This window comes from Hypanus sabinus, chromosome 11, assembly GCF_030144855.1.
Source record: "Hypanus sabinus isolate sHypSab1 chromosome 11, sHypSab1.hap1, whole genome shotgun sequence".
Classification (NCBI taxonomy): domain Eukaryota; kingdom Metazoa; phylum Chordata; class Chondrichthyes; order Myliobatiformes; family Dasyatidae; genus Hypanus; species Hypanus sabinus.
In genome coordinates, this window is record NC_082716.1 from 68909186 (window position 1) to 68928762 (window position 19577).

The following is a 19577-nucleotide window of genomic DNA, read 5'->3' on the forward strand; positions in this document are numbered from 1 at the left end:
TTGCATTATGAGATATGGAGATGGATGATCCTGTGTTGGTGAACCAGCTGGTGAGTGGGTGCTATTCGAAGGCACTATTATTGGCATCTTCCACCAATTTGCTGGTGATATAGACTGATTGCACAGTGATTAAACGGATTAGATTTAGTCCTGCTTTTTAATGAAAGGGTATTATTGGGCGATTGTTCACATTGACAACTGTATTGAAATGATTCTGGAGCAGCTTGGCTGGCTCTGTAATAGATTTAGTTTTTACTCAATACAAGCTGCATGATAAATTGTCTCATGTACTTCTAATGTAATCATTTACATTGTTCTTCTCTTTTCCCTCTTTTAAAGTAAAGGTATGTGACTCACAATGAGCAATGACACTGTAAAATGGATATTTTTTTGAACACTTTCGTTGTTTAAGTGTCAAAAGCATGTTGTTGGCTTGGAGATACAATATCAGAGATGAGAGGTGATAATTGGAATCTTCTTCTGCCCTAGTTGTCTTTGAATCCATTGCGCAAATGGGGTGGGTCATTATACATTCTATTAGCAATAGAGTAATTAGTCCCATGAATAACTGCATTCATGTTATGATGGACACATAAAAGATTCCAGAAACCTGATAAGTATTAAGAGATGTTAAAGTACAAAAAAATTATTGTCTTGATTTGACTGGAAAAGGACTTGAATAGAGTTACAGGTAGCATTATGTTCATTCATTACAAACCACTGTTGGCAGTCAAGCCAACTTGGTTACAAAAGTTTCTGAAGACTGGGATGAGAATATCAGTAACTTAATAAGTTTGAATTTCGATACCATTCTTGTATAAAATAATAAATATAATTTGGTTCGAGGTATTTTTGAAATCTGAAGGATTCTTGCGTTTTCTCGTCTCTTTAAAGTGATGGTGCCATTATCCTCAAATTATTTTTAATTAAACCTATTCTAAAGTTTACATGCTTAACCTAACAAATATCTCTGAATTGGATAACGTTAGCAGAATTGCTGCACCATCTACTGCTCAGTCCTTATAATCGCAGTGTATTTTTTTCTTCAAACTGTGTGAATGGGACAACACACAAGCTGCTGGAAGAACTCAGCAGATCGAGCTGTATCAATGGGAGGAAGAAAATTGCTCAATGATTCAGGGCAGCTTCTTCCCCGCTGCCTTCCGATTTCTGAATGGACATTAAACCGATGAACACTACCCCACTACATTTTTTTGCACCACTTCCTTAATTTAACTGTTTAATGTGTACTGTACTTCATGGTTTTTATGATTATGTATTGTAATGTACTGCTGCCACATAATAATAGATTCCACCTGATTCTGATTCTAATTACCTAGGGCTGAGTTTCAACCTGAAACATCAAAAAAAGTTTTAGCCCACTGATGCTGCCTAATCTGCTGATTTCTTCAAGCAGATTGTGCGTTGCTCCAGATTCAAGTATTTGCAATCTCATGTCTCCATTGTGTGAATGGAAATTTAAATCTTTCTCTTCTGTAATATTCTGACAAGATATGACAATTTATGATAAATGTATTATCATCGAACAACACAATCCAATAGGTTGCACTTTAGCCCAATCCCTGGCTCAAAAATATCCTATTTAATCCAATCCCCACTGCACTGGCTATGGGATACTGTAGAAAAACACCTAATAAAATGGCCACTGAGTGTATAGGCACAATAGTCAACAATTGCCTATTTCCTCAATTGGGCATTAATCTGCAGCAACAGCAAAAGATCCTTCAAATGCTTGATAAGGGACACGGACCAAGTATTCATGGTCAGGTGTAAAGTGAAAAAGTTTGGAAGTTAAGTATGCCACAATATTTACATTTTAGAAGAGATAGACAAAATGAAAAGGATTGGGACACCATTAGTAGAGAATAGGATAAAGACAAGAGCTGGAAAAGTTCCACTGATATTAAATGAGAGCACGTGATATTTATTGGTGTCTATCACTAAAGAAGCTGGTAAGTTAGATTTAGAGTTAGCTTCTTCACTGTTCACAGATGGGTAGAAGAGAAAGAACAGGACTAAATTTTTTGAGTTGGGAGGCTGTTTAGCAGGGTGCTGTCAGGACCAGTGCAGTGATCTAACTAGTCACAATTTATATCACTGATTTAGATGAGAGGATCAAAGTTAGGTGGCTGTATGGAGAAATGAATGAATGGCCAAGCACTCAGTAAATGAAGTATAATGTGAAAAGTTGCAAGATTATCTACTTTTATAGAAAAAAATAGGGTGATGTATGTATATTTTTGAAAAATGAGAGATTGAAAGGTATTAGTTTCAGAGGGCCCCAAGTTTTAAGTGTAAAGGGATCATTTAAAGTTAATAAGCATGCATGACAAACAATTATGAAGGGAAATAGTATTCTGGCCTATATTACAAGAAGATTTGAATAGAAGACACTGTATAAATCCCTGGTGAGATCGCATCTGTAATGCATTGTGCAGTTCGGTCTCCCAGAGTAAGAAAGATATAAATATAGCATGCACCAAAATATTTCCTGCAATAGTTACGAGTTGTCCTACAAGGAGGGATTAAGCAGATTGAATTTAGAAGAACGAAAGGTGATCTATTTTAAATGTATACAATTGTTTTGGACTTGAAAGGGTAATGCAGGTTTGCTATGTGTCTTGACTATGGTGTTTATTTTCAAAATAAAGGGATAACCATTCAGGACAGTGATTTGAATATTTCTAAACTTAGAAATGTGGATAATCTTTGGAATTTTGTGTGGAGTACTTGTATAATTAAGACACAGATCATTTTTAGCTTTTAAAAGATTTGAGGTTAATGCAGGAAAGTGCTCTGAGGTAAAAATTCAATCATGACCTATTGAATGATAGGCATGGGAAGCCAACTACTGCTCCTACTTCTCATGCTCATAGTAAGATTTTAACAGAAAAAAATGAACTGTCATGCCCCACTGTAGCAGAGAGTGGATATCACTGTGGAATGTATTAAGGACTGGATAATTTCATTAGGGGAGAGGAAGAGGGAGGGATCGACAGGAGTGATATTGAGAAAAGAATTATGGAGACTGTAAGCAAGTGAATGTGAGGACCAGGGTGGAGAGCAGGGTAGCATTGAAGTTCTCAGAAGAAAAAAACAATTGGTACAGTTGTTCAGTGGGATTAGACATGGGGTTTGCAATACAGGTAATCAGTTGTGGGCAGAGTGGATGGATTTAAGGAGCCTGAGGATATTCTCCAGCAGCAGGAGCTGTGTCATAGAGAAGTTCGCACAGAAACTGGCCCTTCTGCCCATCTAGTCTATGTCAAAACCATTTAAACTGCCTACTCCAATGACCTGCACCTGGACCATATCCCTCCATATCCCTACTATCCATGTATCTGTCCAAACTTTTCTTAAACTTTGAAGTCAAGCTTGCATGGACCACTTGTGCTGGCAACTAATTCTACACTCTCATGACCCTCTGAGTGAAGAAGTTTCTCCTCATGTTCCCCCTAAACTTCTCACCTTTCAACTTTAACATGTGGAAGTAACTTTAACATGTGGAAGCATGTTCCTCAGATTCTCTAACAAGATATTCCAATCCTTCATGCTGAATCCTCCATTATATAACTTGACTAGGCAGGTAACTTTTGCATATAAAGCCCCTCAAATCAAAAGATTGACCTGGTATAATTTATGACACAAAAATTAATCTAGATACTAATAATAACCTTATCACTATTGTTTATTCCAAATGAGTCTTAAATCTATGAAGACAAATATATAGAATAAACCAGCTATTAACATATTAACAAAGGAAAATATTACTAAAGAAAAAGAGTCCTAAAAAGAGGTCTTAGTTCTGAATGTTTATCATATGATTAAAAATAAAGTTTTATCACAGTGCCATATTCTGTATGTTCTGTCACTTTGTGTAAGTACTGCTCAGTTTAGTACAAGTTAAGGTAAAAAATCTTATTGTTATTTCTTGGGCAGCATGTTAGTGTAATGCTATTACACTGCCAGGGTTCAATTCCAGACACGGTCTGTAAGGAGTTTATATGTTCTCCCCGTGACCACGTGGGTTTTTTCTGGTACTCCAGATTCTTCCCACAACCTAAAGACATATGGTGAGGGGTACCAAGTTGAGGGCACACTCTGTTGATGTCAGAAGGATGGCGATCTTGCGGGCTGCCCCCAGCATATCCATGGACTGTATTTGTTGTTGGTGCAAATGACGCCGTTCACTGGATATTTCGAGGTTTTGATGTACATGTGACAAATAAAAATAATCTTTAATCATGCTATCTTCAATGGATTTCTTTACCAGAGAACATCTTTAAGATTTATTTTCAATACCTTTTTTTTTCCACAAAGATTATAAATATGTTCTTTTATTATTTTTGTTTTCTTATAGAATTTAGTTCATCTATTGCAGCTTAGAATCAAAAGGAATCATGCAGAGTGGAAGCAGGCCCTTCTGTTAATGAAGACTACACCAACCATCAATACCTAGTTACAACCAATCCTACATCAATCCCATCTTATTTCTCTCCATATTCTATCACTCATGTAAACACTGAAGGCAATTTGAAGTGGCCAATTAACCTACTAACCCACAAGTCTTTGGTACATGGGAGGAAACTGGAACACCCAGAGGACAACCACCCTACAGGGAGAAAGTGCAAACCTTCTATAGGTCAGGACTGAACATAGGTCTCTTGAACTTGGTGGTGGTGGTAATTCCAAAGAGGGTTCCTATAGCTTTTACTATTTTATATATCTAACACTATCTAAGGCTGTGATGGTCTGGCACACACCGGTAAGTAGAGTCAGAGGCAGGGATCATGCAAATGCAGAAAATTTCAATGACAGCTTGAGTGCATTCTTCAGATAACCACATGTTGAGAGACCATTGTTGGCAGAGATAAAATAAGGAGTAAAGTTGAGGATAATGTAATGGAGATGGACTGGAATGTATAATTGAGATGCATAGTCAAAAAGGATAACATTGTCAATCATCTGAGGGATGCTGAAAAGGGCAAGGCAGGATAACACAACAAGTACTTTCACAGAAGAGTGCTAAACTGGGCATCCTTTGTGCAAAGGAGAGGGCAGAAATCCAATTAAAGGGATTTGAACAGAAACTATGGGAAAGGTGGGCATTGAGCTGTGGTAATCATATATATCATGACGTTTGATAGAAAAATACTTCCATTATGCCATGGAAGCCAAACGTGAGCTTTCCCTTATTAAGAATGGCTAATAGTGCAAACTTGCACAGTCACATTTAGATTGACTTTCTCATTATTGGCAATGAAAACTAATAATCATTTTTTTGACAGGTTTGTCCTAAGCTATGTCAGTTATCCTCAAAGAGTTTGCTTCATTTGTAATGGGTACTTTGTATGTATTATATTCTATGCTATAGTACGGGTTAACATTCAGTAACATTTTCGATAATCCTGTGGTGCAAAAGGAAATTGGCATTCTGGGGTGATTTGATCTGCAGGAGACAGAATTGCCAAGCACGTGAGTACAACCCTCTGGAAGTCTAGTTGTAGTGCCTTCTCTAGTTACCAATGATAGAGACTCGAGCACAAGCAGCTGCATATTAATACTTATATGATTATCAGAAATCACTGAAACAATAATGAAAATGGTCCAAAATTGCATAATAGCCTTGAATGCAGAAAATTATTTCATCAAGGTGATATATTCTTACTCTAGACATTACAAGATTTTGATACATAATATTGCACATCATTGCACAAGGAAAATCTGTAGTATAAAGAAAATATTACAAATCATACAAATATTTATAGTACTCAGTCTTGGCCAAGTCAGCAGACAAAATGTTAACCATTCTCCTGGTTGTTTTCTTCATTTTACGTGCAGCCTCGATTGCTCTGTCCAGATTTGTGTTCAGATGTGAAATCTGGATTGAGAAAAATCTGCCAATTAAAGTACTGAAATTTCAAAATTTAGAAATTAAGCATGTATCTAAAATTTTCAATATGGATTCCTTTTATGTGGTAATAAGCAAGTTAAATGAGAAAATAAAAGTTCTGGAGCAAGTGATCAAGCCAAGAGTTCTATTTTACAAGCTATCTTGTCACATTGAGAGTGAAAGGTCCAACTCAATCAGCAATTGATTGTGAGCTCAGCATATAAAAGGAAAGGAGAGGGAGATAGCAATGAGCTGGATCCATGTATGTTTCCAACTTACATCTTTAATAGTCGACAGCTCAGGCCAAGACCTTTCTTCAGTCCTGACCAAAATATTGACTGTTTATTTGTTTCCATAGATGCTGCCTGACCTGCATTTTGTGTGTTGCAATGCAAGAAAGAATCTGCAGAATAAAGGTAGGCCATCCAATTCACTACTTGTTTCTCTCTTTAGTATATCAAGATTGTGATCTAGTTGAGTCTACTATTAATTTGATACAGAGGAAGAAGGTGAAAAATACTCATCTTAAATAAGCTGGCAGTGTGCTTGTATTTTTAGCAAATGAACTATAGAGAAATGTATGATGCATTTTGATGGATAGAATAAGGCTACCACATACAGGCCAGATAACTGGAGCTTAAAGGGGGCAAAGGAGCAAATCTTCAGATACGAATGACAATAGTCACTGAAAGTAACGGCACAGGATACTAAGGTCTTAATTAAAACAACCCAAGCTATATGGTTCATTTCTAGAGAGATGCAGTTGAGTAGGACACATGTACATGGAGATTGTATTAAACTCTGGTTAGAGCACAGTTGAAGTAGTGGATGGTTCTGACCCACTTAGCAATAAAAGGATATAACAGCAAAATATTCAAAAGGATGTATCAAAACTGAGATTAATTTATTATGGAAGAGGGAGGAACATTTTCTATAGAAAGGAGAAAATAAAGGAATTAACTTTAGTATTTAAGTTAATGAAAGGGTTTAGTAAGGTAAATGTAAGGAAAACTTTCCATTCAAGAGCCATACTTATCACTGGACATAATTGTAAGATAGCCACTAGGAATCAAATAAAGAAAACTTCATCACCCAAAGATGATAAGAATATACAATATATTACCATAAGAGCTTGAAGCAAAATATATATTGGCATTCCTTGGGTCATTTAGTTATATACAGTGTGACACTGATTAGGACCATCAAGTCCAAGTCAATGGTAAGTAACAGAAATAGTACATAACCTAAGTCAATTTCCTAGGTGACTGCTCACATCAGTAGAGTTTAGGCTCCACATGAGTAGCCATAACAATACTAATAACATGCTAATAAGAGATATGATACAGAAACTAATCTGGGAACTGGCCTCTGGGAGCTAACTGGGTTTTGAAGGATGACAAGTGAACTGTTCCTTTCAAAGGTGGTTGCCAAGAGGTACTCAAAAATTTTGCTTGAACATAAAATGCTGAACTTATAAAACATATACATGCTATTCTATCAATGAGGTGTAATGCCTCTGAAATCTGTTTGTGGAACCCTTTGGTCATTGCTCATGTTGAAATGTGGTATGAAAGACAATGAGAGAGAAGCAAGGAAGTTATAGCAAAACTGAAAGGAACACTCGTGCAAAGGAGTTGAGCCACAAAGAAATGTCACAAACATTAGTGTGAAGCCTTTACAGAAACAAATGGATCATTAAACACACACACACACACACACACACACACACACACACACACACACACACACACACTCACTCACTCACTCACACTCACACTCATCAATCATGGGATTGAGTTCAAGAGCAGTGAGGTAATGTCACAGTTATACAAAACCCCGGTCAGACCCCACTTGGAGTACTGTGTTCAGTTCTGGTCACCTCGCTTCAGGAAGGATGTAGATACTACAGAGAGTGCAGAGGAAACTTCCAAGGATGTTGCCTGGATTGGAGAGTGTGCCTTATGAGAATAGGTTGAGTGAACTTGGCCTTTTCTCCTAGGAGCGACAGAGGATGAGAGGTGACCTGATAGAGGTGTATAAGATGATGACAGGCACTGGTCATGTGGATAACCAGATGATGCACCATCAATAACTCTCTGAGACGTGAGGTGAGATATCGGCTTTTATTGACTGGAAGAAAGAACAAGCAGCAATTGACCACCATGCTACATCCTGGAGACTGAGGGCTGGGCTCAGGCCTCAATCGCCTTTTTACCGGGGTCTGTGGGAGGAGCCACAGTCAGTGGGAGGAGCCACAGGAGCAGTCAGCGGGGGGGGGGGGGGGGGGCGTGTCCAGACAGGTACATGTAGTTCACCACACCAGAGGCTTTTTCCCAGGGCAGAAATGGATAACACGAGGGGGCATAGTTTTAAGGTGCTTGGAAGTAAGTACAGAGGGGATGTCAGGGGTAAGTTTTTCACACTGAGAATGGTGGGTGCGTAGAATGCACTGTCAGCGAGGGTGCTAGAGGTAGATACAATAGGGTCTTTAAAAGACCTTTAGATAGGTACATGGAGCTTAGACAAATAGAGGGCTATGCAGTAGGGTAATCCTAGGCAGTTTCTAGAGTAGGTTTCATGGCTGGCACAGCATTGTGGGTCAAAGTGTCTATAATGTTATGTAGATTTCTATGTTCTATGTTCTAAATGCATGATGTAGTTAAGTCTACATACAAGGCCAGGAATCAAAAGGTTGAGCATGGCAGGACTAATGTTCTGAGTTGCACATATTCCAATGTACAGACTATTGTAGGGAAGGCGGATGAGCTTAGGGCATGGATCAGCAGGTGAAATTATGACAACGTAGCCATTGGTGAGACTTGTCTACAGGAGGAGCAGACTGGAGTTCAATGTTCCGGAGTTCCGTTGTTTTAGATATGATTGGGCAGGAGGCATGGCATTACTAGACAAGAAAATGTCACAGCAGTGCTCAGTCAGGACATATTAATGGGTTCATATTATAGACCACCCAACAGTCAAGAGGAACTTGAGGAGCAAATTCATAGAGAGGTCACAGACTGTTGGAAGAAACACATGGTTCTGATAGTAGGTGATTTTAACTTTCCACATATTGACTGGCACTCCTATACTGTAAAAAGGCTGGACTGGAAAAGTTTGTCAAGTGTGTTCAGGAAAGTTTCCTTAATCAGTACTTAGAGGTCCCAACTAGAGAGAGTGTGATTCTAGATCTCCTATTAAGAAACGAAACAGGGCAGGTGACAGAAGTTTGTGTAGAGAAACACCTTGCATCTAGTGATTATTAATGTCATTTGTTTCAAGGTGATTATGGAAAAGGACAGGTCTATTTCTCAGGTTGAAATTCTGAATTGGAGAAAGGCTAATTTTGATGGTATTAGAAATGATCTGGCAAGTATGGATTTTTTCTGGCAACTGGGAGGCCTTCAGAAGTGAAATTTTAAGAATACAGAGTTTGTATTGTATGTACCTGTCAGAATAAAAGGCAAGGACAACAGTTTTACGGAACCTTGGTTTGCAAGAGATATTGAGGCCCTGTTCAGAAATTGAAGATGTATAGCAGGTATAGGCAGGCAGGAACAAATGAGGTACTTGAGGAGCATAATAAATGCAAGAGAGCATTTAAGAAAGAAATCAGGAAGTCTAAAAGAAGACATGAGGTTCCTCTAGCAGACAAAGTGAAGTAGAGTCCTAGGAGGTTTTTTTCAGATATATTAAATGCAAAAGGATAGCAACAAGGGACAAAATTGGTCCTCTGGAAGATCAGAGTGGTAATCTATATGTGGAACTGAAAGAGATGGGGGAGATCTTAAGTGGATTGTTTGCACCTGTATTTACCCAGAAGACGACACAGAGTCTATGTGAGGCAATGCAACAGCAGAGTCATGGACCCTATACAGTAGTAGTACATTACTCACCTCTGGAATACTGATGCTTTTGTCAATGCAATTTCTCCAAAAATACTTAGTGCTATAGATTTGGTTTGGTAAACACTGTAATCTTCTTTTGATTATTTCATATGAAGGTACATCATCATTTTTAGAAACCCTTGATATTGGTGAATAATTAATGGTAGATCTGCAAAAAAGGTAAATTCCATTTGTAAAGTTTATAAAGTGGTATAATAGTCTGCTCATGGAGAAAATTATCTTTGTCTACTAGATTGTTAATGAAAATAATGCTATTCGTATTGTTTCAAGTCAAGTCAATTCAGTTATTCATATTGTTTCAAGTCAAGTCAGTTATTGTCATTTTGACCATAACTGCTGGTACAGTACACAGTAAAAGCAAGACAACATTTTTCAGGACCATGAAGCAATGGTTGCTTCAGTGTAGGTTGCACCAACAGTGCAGGCATTAACCTATGAGAGAGTCAGAATCAGATGTATTATCACTGTCTTATTTAATGTGAAATTTGTTGTTTTGTGGCAGCAGAACATAAAAGACAAAAAAAAAACTATAACTTACAAAAATACACTCACCTTACTGGTGAAATAGATTTTAACATTTCAGAATATTCATTTGCTGCAGTAGATGAAATACTGTCACCAGAAGTGTGCTCACTCCTACTTTGTCGTGAGGAACTCTCAGAGAAGTGTTCTGTGTAATAAATATAAAGATGATATCTCCATATGTACTTCTAAATAATCTCAATATTGTTCAAATAATCATTTCAATAGATGTTATCTAAATATCTGAATATTTTTAAAAATCTTTTAAATGTTTACTTTTTCAGTACTTTTCATGGTATTTGGATTTTTTTAATGCAAAAGGTATCAACTAGGTGTACCTTAATCAAATCTGTGCTTTAAATTTACTTTGATCACATAGTTTCCCGTCATTATACCAGCTGCAAGGCCAACAGCTGTGAATGCAGTTAGTTGTGTTTTAAATCATTTTTGTATTAAATAATTGCCTTTTTAAATGGATTCAAAAGACTAAGATTCATTTAATTATGTTTGTGTATGAGGTTTTAATTAATTTTTCAATCTAGCCATCTAGAGCGATCTTGGGAGTTAAAGACAAAACCGAACTCAAACTAGCTAAATGTACACTGTTGTAAATTACAGAATTTGTGTTGAGGATAATGTGCTTCTGCTTTAGTTCTGTGGCTTCTCAAGTTCTGGAGCCCCCACCATGGGGTTCACAAACTCTGCTCCAGATAGAGTAGGTTCATGTATAGTTTAGGAGATGATACAATCCTTTTGCCATTTACGTTGAGCTATGTGTATTCCTGCCATATGGTCTTGAAGGTCTCCACCTGAAACATTTCTTGAAAAATGAATCACTTAATTATGGCTCAAATTCAGTGCTTTATGGTTAAAAAATCATTAATCCCAGTAATATTAAATAAACACTTGTGCTGTAACAATATGGTCTCATTGGTAGGGTTGACATTTCCACAATGTTATTCTTTTGCGTACTCACTAAAGGGTATGATTTTGTTATGCAAAGAACTTGTGTTCCTTCTCCTTCTCTGCAAATTCTGTCCATTTGATGATGAGGACAAGCCTGTGCATGCAAAGAAATATATATCAATAATCACTCGACCGGGAAAAATGAATGAGGTATCTCCTTTCTACTGTTAAAAGTTGAGTCTGTATTCAGTTCCAACTCATAAGATATAAATATATCTGATAGAAGGTATGCCTAGAAACCAAGAGAATTTAGATAGATAAAGCAGATAGAAGAAGAGTGTTTGGGCTCATGCAAGCATGTACACTACCCTAATTGCTTCAGCTCTGCACAATACTGCAGGCCTAGCAGTTCAACTAGTTTAATCCCTAGAATTCCATTTCACTACTCTCTAGGTCTTATATTCCAAACAAGCCTTTTTGATAGTTTAGATGCAAGATGCAAGTGGCATATTTCAAGCATTTTGGGTGTGGCGGTAAAGTTCTATCAACAAACAGTAATGAATCTAAAAAAAATGTATAAATATATAAATATCATGTGATTAATCTAAAATTAAATTTCTCTTGAAAATCTGATGGCTTCACTCAGGCTCATGTTCATTGAAAAACAATAATCCCATTTCTATTAAAAAGCTATTCTAAGTTGTTGTTTCATGTCTGCAATGTTATTCTTTCTCACACTCATACAAGGTGTATTGTTGATGCATGTGAACTAAATATTCATTCTCCTTCTTTGCAACATATGCTTCCCATGGGAAACATTAAGAATTATACCCCGAGAACATAGGGCAGGATTGCTTTAGGTAATACAAGTATGTAAGTAATGATGACTGAGAAGCACACAAGACACAGATTGCTTTAAACACATCTGCAAGAAAATTCACTATACCAGCCCCGTTTCCATCTTCTTGTTGAAGGGGTAAACCAAGATGCTAATCAAAGTTGAACAGAACAATGCCCTCCATGATAGGTCTAACTTCTCACATAGGCAATCACTGTTACACTAACAAAAGACACACTTGTTACACTAACAAAGACCAGTGCACCAGCAGTGCTCCAAACTTCTGAAGTTTGTTTTGTCATTGCATCTGCAAATTTCATTTGTAAGGTTAGGATGGAAAATACTGACAACATTTCAGATGAAGGTATATCTAAACCTATTAATGCTAAAGGAAGCATTCTAACTGTGGGATAATATTTTCCCTTACTGAATAGCTTACATCTTGATTGGCTGGTCCTACCAATTCTATACAATGATCCCTTGTGGCTTCTTCCAGCATTTTGTAAGGACCTCTTTCGGTGGGGTCACTGCAATTGGCCATAACAAAAACTATGTGGTATTGCATTGTCTTATGCTGACAGGCTGCAGTTTGGGATATAATGAGGGGAATGACAGAAAACTAGAGGAATGATCCAGATAACTTGAGGAGAAATGGCTCTTTCTAGCCTCACAATTCTATCAGAACAATTTGGGAATTGGTACACAGTGAACTAGATATCTGGTCTGCTTCAGAACTTACAGATAAGGTCAATAAATCCAACTCAACTCCTTTATTGTTATGGTCTAATTTATGAAGATAACTGTTCCCACAGCTCTTATTCATTTGTTCTCATATAAAAGTCACCTGCTTCCATTGGCAACAATCATTTTCCAAGAAATAAGAGCAGCCTGATGAAAGGGGACAGCTAGCTGAGCTCTAACTAGAATGACTTGACGGTCCACCTAGGCATAAAGACTTAGGAAGGCCTCTGTCTCCACGTGAGCAGTATGTGCTTCATCAGTTGTACCAGTATGTGCTTCATACTGCACCATGGGAGAGTTGACAGCAGGTGGCTCCAAGGAATATATCACTTTCAGACTGGAAAATTTTTCTACCGATCTATTTTTTTTCGTTCTGTACTATCATGTATTCCATTGCACTGCTGCTGCTAAGTTAACAAATTTCACGACACATGCCGGTGATAATAAGCCTGATCCTGATTCTGACCTGAGACTACAACTACAACCTCCTCCCTCATGATCATTCAGGCCCTAAACACTCCTTGTGAGTCCGTTGGTGTAACTTATTGCATTTTGTGCTCCCAATACAGCCTCCTCTTCATTGGTGAGACCTGACATAGATAAGGGATTGCTTTGTCAAGCACTTGTTCAACCTTGGCAGTCTATAACCCTACTAAGATAGCAATAAGATTGAAAGAATGAGAACAATTATTACCCTCTTGTTTTTTTCTCCATAGATCTTACACAGGATACTATATATAAAGATCCATAAATGTTTTACAGATAATTGAAAAAGAATAAAACATTCATGAATACTTGATGGTGAGCTGCACATTTGTCATCTATTGAATGAAATGTTTTCTTCCAAATGTTTTCTGTGCTTCCCCAGTTTTGGCCTCTTAAGCAACCCAACTTTAATCTTGATGCACCATCAATAACTCATTCTGAGATGTAAAGGCGAGATATCGGCTTTTATTGACTGGAAGAAGGAACAAGCAGTGAGTGACCACCATACTACATCCTGGAGACTGAGAGGCCAGCCTCAGGCCTTGATCGCCTTTATACAGGGGCCTGTGGGAGGAGCCACAGGAGCAGTCAGCAGGGGGCATGTCCAGACAGGCACACGTAGTTCACCACAAATCTGTGCACTACTACATCACTTGACAGCTGTACCTTCAGTAGCTAAGCCCTTTACATTTGGAATGCACTCACAATCTTCTTTACAGTTTTTGCTATGCTAAAATCTTCATCCAATTTTGCTTGAGATCTGCTATTTCCTGTTGCAGATCCATGATTTATTCACAGCGGAATAAGCAAATCAGCATACAGCATCTAAATACAGTTACTACATAACCTCATTAAAGCTACTACTCTTCATAAAATGAAAGTACAACTTAAAAATGTATAGCTTGTGGACTCATTTTTACACCTGCCCACCTTAATTGTGTTTTTGCTCAATTAAAAGATTAAAAAGAATCACTAATAATAGGCATTCAGCCTATTAAAATGAATATCTTATAACATATGTTATCTGCCTTTATCAAAGGTAGTTGTAAGTTTTGAGTAAATGTTACCTTCATCTGACCAGGTGCCATTTGATTTGTGGTTTCTGGAGTAAATTTGTTTATGGTGCGATGCTTTTATGAAACTTGGTTTTGAGTACACAGATGCTTCTGTGTCAGAAAAATAATCCATTCCATTGCCTTTATTGAAAAAAAAAGTTCATTTTACTGCTCACATATAAATTAGATAACAATAAAGTAACTCTTATTATGTATTTTAGAAAGTGTGTAACATCTCTTTCACATGCAATAAATTATTATCTTTTACATCAGCACTACTTTTAACTGCATATAAACAGAAATTCTGGCCCTTTAGTCTTAAGAGTGAATACTTTAACAAGGTTGAAATTACTAAATAAGTGTCTGAAATCAATCAGTTCTCCTCAAATGCCATCAAGTTCTTCACAATGTTGAAAAAAATAATTAAGTAAACATAATATTGATTTTCATTAAATTACTGCTTTCTGAGATTTGTGGAATCTGTTTTATCATATATTCAGAAATACGCAGAGTCAAATGTGAGGAGTGGCACTCTGAGAGGACAAACCAGGGTGGATCTTACACAGTGACGAGCAGGGTTCTGAGGAGTGTGTAGAACAGAGGGAACAGGGAATAAAGATCCAAAATTCCTTTAAAGTGGCATCACAGGTAGATAGGGTTGTAAAGAAAGCTTTTAAAAGGCCCCAGACAGTCCTTCCAGGTGAGGCGACACTTCACCTGTGAGTCAGCTGGTGTGGTATACTGCGTCCGGTGCTCCTGGTGTGGCCTTTTATATATTGGTGAGACCCGATGCAGACTGGGAGACTGTTTCGCTGAACACCTATGCTCTGTCCACCAGAGAAAGCAGGATCTCCCAGTGGCCACACATTTTAATTCCACATCCCATTCCCATTCTGATATGTCTATCCATGGCCTCCTCTACTGTCAAGATGAAGCCACACTCAGGTTGGAGGAACAACATCTTATATACCGGCTGGGTAGCCTCCAACCTGATGGCATGAACATTGACTTCTCTAACTTCAGTTAATGCCCCTCCCCTGCTTACCCCATCCCCGATATATTTAGTTTTTTTTTTGCGTTTCCTCCTCCTTTTTTTTCTTTCTCTCTCTGCCCATCACTCTGCCTGTTCTCCATCTCCCTCTGGTGCTCCCCTCCCCCTTTCTTTCTCCCTAGGCCTCCCGTCCTATGATCCTTTCCGTTCTCCAGCTCTGAATCCCTTTTGCCGATCACCTTTCTGGATCTCAGCTTCACCTCACCCCCTCTGGTCTTCTCCTATCATTTCACATTTCCCCCCCCCATCTTACTTTCAAATCTCTTACTACCTTTCCTTTCAGTTAGTCCTGACGAAGGGTCTTGGCCCGAAACATCGACAGTGCTTCTCCCTATAGCTGTTGCCTGGCCTGCTGCATTCCACCAGCATTTTGTGTATGTTGTTTATTGAGTATAGGAGTTTGGATGTTATCTTGAAGTTGGATGAGGCCTAATTTGGAGTACTGTGTCCAGTTCTGGTCACCTATCTACAGGAAAGTTATGAATAAAATTGAAAGAGTGCTAAGAAAATTTACAAGGACATTGCTGGGATTTGAGAACCTGAGATATAGGAAGAGGTTGAAAAGGTTTGGATTTTATTGCCTGGAGCATAGGGGAATGAGGGGAGATTTGATAGAAGTATACAAAAATATGAGAGGTATAGATTAAATAAATCCAAGCAGGCTTTTTCCACTAAAGCTGGGTGACACTAGAACTAGAGGTTAAAGGTGAAAGGTGAAATGTTTAAGGGGAACATGAGGGGGAATTACTTCATTCAGAAGATAGTGAAAATGTGAAACAAACTACCAGCGGAAGTGGTTGACGTGGGTTCGATTTCAACATTTAAGAGAAGAAGTTTGAATAAGTACATGGATGGGAGAGGTATGGAGAGATTTAGTCCAGGTGCAGGTCAATGGGACTAGGCAAAGTAATTGTTCAGCATGGACCGTGATGTGGTGTTTTATGACTCTGTGTGATAAAAATGTAGCATATTTAAGCACTAAAATAACAAAAGAAAAAGCTGAAAACAATGAGCAGATCAAACAGCATCTGTAGATAAGAAAACCAAATTAACATTCCAGATTGAAGACTCTTTGTCTTGAACCTGGAACATTAATTCTCTTGCTCTTTTCACAGATCCTGTTGGATCTGTTAAGTGGTTTCATTATTTTCTGTTTTAACTTTTAATTTATTTTTCTGGTATTGCAGTTTTTAAAATTTTTAACACTTACATAGTTCAGCATCTGAAGCATCATCACCTGATTGTAGCCAAGTAGAATGCCTTCTTTTGTGGTCTTTTAAACTATTGTTCATTAATTTAGCATGTTCCACACTTTCACCATTGAAAGAAAAAGGACATGAACATAAAACAGAAGTAAAGAACTTAATATATATCTTAATATTAAACATTTAATAATCAAAATATTAACCAAAAAGCTATTCTAAAACTATTCCATTGTATCAATTATTTTCATCTTTGGATTGTTCATATACAATTATATTTTTTAATAAAAACAAAGAAATATGAATAATGATTTTACCTTCTGGATGAAGTTTTCTTTCTATGACATGATGTGATACTGTAGCTTTGTTTCTGTAACACAGATTCAAAAGCCTTTTTTGTCTTGGGATCATTAGAAAACTGAGAGGGATTTTCCTCCAATTTTTGCTTGAGTTTTGCAACTTCAAGTTGCAGTTCCATGATTTCTTCACTTAAACAGAACAATAAGTATATCAGTATACTGTATCGAAATGTAGTCCTTGTGCGACCTCATTAAAAGTATTATACGTCATACTACTTACGTATATTTGAAAACTATTTCATTTGTAAACTTCTGTCCACCTTAACTGTGTTTGTGCTCAACTAAGAAAGCAAAATGAACTCACCTACAAGAATTGCAGTTAGCACAGTAGAATTGTAAAATCATAAGGTAAGCATCACAAAGATTATCAGACCCTTCATATTTCATTCATTCAGTAAAATTTAATTCATTCTTAAATGATTCTTGTTGTTTCTTCCTACAGCTCAGCTCTGATCTATTCTTGCTGTCAGTAGCTTAATGCAGAAATTAAAAGCAACTTTTCTGAATCAAATCCTAATTTGCTCTATTAAATGGGTATCTTCTTTGCCCAATGTACACAATTAGATTTATCAATTCCTTTCATGAATTTTTATTTCAATATTATAACTTCTTCTACATGTCTGTACCAGGCTGAGATTCTGAGTCTTTTCAATCTTTAGTAATAGAGATTAATCCTATACACACAACTTTTAATGTTAGAGTGGTTCCCATGCCCCTTGAGATCCATTATTGAAAATTAAGCAGACACTACTAGAACCATCTTGGTCAATATCTGTTTGCTTTAAAAGTATTCCACTTTAGTTGACATATTAAAAGTTCAATCAACTTGATTCTTTAGCATCTTGATATATTTCAACAATGTTCATAGAGTATATGCTTCAAAATTTTCACTCTTTTTGTCTGCAATATATATTTATCTGTAATTGTTCAACCCCACCAATGTATCTTATTTAATTCATCCAATTGTTTTTAAACAGACTATGAAGTACCACTCTGCTTAACTTGATGCGAATTTGATTACTTTGCATTGACTATTTGAGGTTATTGTTGTTCAATACAAATACCAGTATTCCTACTGCTGAATCTTATGCACAATTCCCCACTTGGCTTCCTTTTCTCTCTCCAAGCAATCTATCATACATTCTTGGCTTTTCACTGAACTTACAATACCAATAGGTAGCTAAATTTCACATGGCAATGCGTCCTTGTGCTAGAGGCTGTACTTAGACTCTGGATTGTTAATTATTTTTGCACATGAAAATACAAATATAGTTACTCAAATACACATAGATTCAACTTGTGCACAGCACATTCAACCAGTTCAATGTTTCCTCAAATAATGCTATGCTCAAACTAATTTATGTGATGTATAAATTGATACAATAATAACACATTTGCTTTTCTGTGAAAGGATATATGCCTGTTGATGTGTAGAGTATGTGCATTAAATTCTAGATAATAATTGTAATTAGATTCCTGTTTTCATAGTTTAGTTAGTGATCAATAGAGAATGCTTCAGTTTTGAATAACTTTGAATAAATGCGGCTATTCAATATGAATTTGTATTTGGAAATCACAACAGCAAGTTAATTATATTAATTTAATCAATCAATTAAGATTTTCCACTTTAATTTAATTACTTCTACTGTAACAACTTTATTGGGCCACTGTATCACTAACCCAGGAATCCTTACAAGGAAATGAAAATGGAAGTGACTGATATTTTTATTTATTTGGCACAGTAAAATGTATCAGTAAATATATTTTATATCATGCCTGTTACAGTTCAATGGTAAACATAGTTGATCAAGTTGAATTTTAAATTCAGATAAAATCCCACTTACTTTCTTGCAGAACCTGGCTGAGATAAACTTTCATTTTCATCTATGTCACAGGTAGTCTGCTGTAGAGATATTCTAGATGTGCACTGTTGAGGGTCTGGCAATGGTATGTGATCATCTGAGCACTCAGTAAGAAAATCCAGTTGTAGGAATGCTTCTACAGTAATAAGTTAAAATACAATGCAACTGATTTCCAGTTCAGTAATGTAATAAAAGTTTTTTTAATGCTAGCTGATATAATACTGAAAAAAGCTGGCATACTGATGCACCACAAAGGATATGAAAATGTTGTTGCTGATGATCCTTAGGACTTTTTCACTCTTCATATTACTATTCTTGTACCATGTAGAAGATCAAATAATCTAATTGTCTATGCCGCCATTGTGGTGAATATGATTCATTCACTACTTGTTTTTGTTACGTTAGTTTCATTCATTAAGCTTGAAAATCAACAGCTTCTTTAAAACAAAAGTGGGATTAGAGCTCCATCACAAAAAATGAAAATATTACAAATAACTAGAGTGTATTTGCTAATGCAATAATAAAATTATTTAACATTAAATCGCTATATTTTGCAGTGTTAGCATATTAAAGTTTTAACAATTTGTAATTGTAAGATCCTCTTTAAAGAAAGTATACAAAAAAAAACCAACAGGGAATTCTGTTGAAATTATATTAAATCAATTTAAACTTTGTACCCAGCATCAGCAGACAGACTAACTAACGACACATTAAAAATGTTAAGTTTTGATCATCA

The 19577-nt window shown here is 36.7% G+C and overlaps 1 protein-coding gene across 1 annotated transcript in view; it reads right to left on the reverse strand.

Annotated features, from left to right (window-relative positions):
• Positions 1-3825: 3825 nt before the first annotated feature.
• Positions 3826-19577, reverse strand: part of LOC132401499 (uncharacterized) — a 35427-nt gene continuing 19675 nt past the window's right edge. Inside the window, exons 12-19 of the mRNA XM_059983526.1 lie at positions 18824-18977; positions 16938-17108; positions 16629-16729; positions 14380-14508; positions 11318-11401; positions 10372-10489; positions 9808-9967; positions 3826-5902 (exon numbers count right to left, since the gene is read on the reverse strand). Of these exons, the coding sequence (XP_059839509.1) occupies positions 5765-5902; positions 9808-9967; positions 10372-10489; positions 11318-11401; positions 14380-14508; positions 16629-16729; positions 16938-17108; positions 18824-18977 (1055 nt within the window). The 3' untranslated portion in view covers positions 3826-5764. The remainder of the gene's footprint in view (positions 5903-9807; positions 9968-10371; positions 10490-11317; positions 11402-14379; positions 14509-16628; positions 16730-16937; positions 17109-18823; positions 18978-19577) is intronic.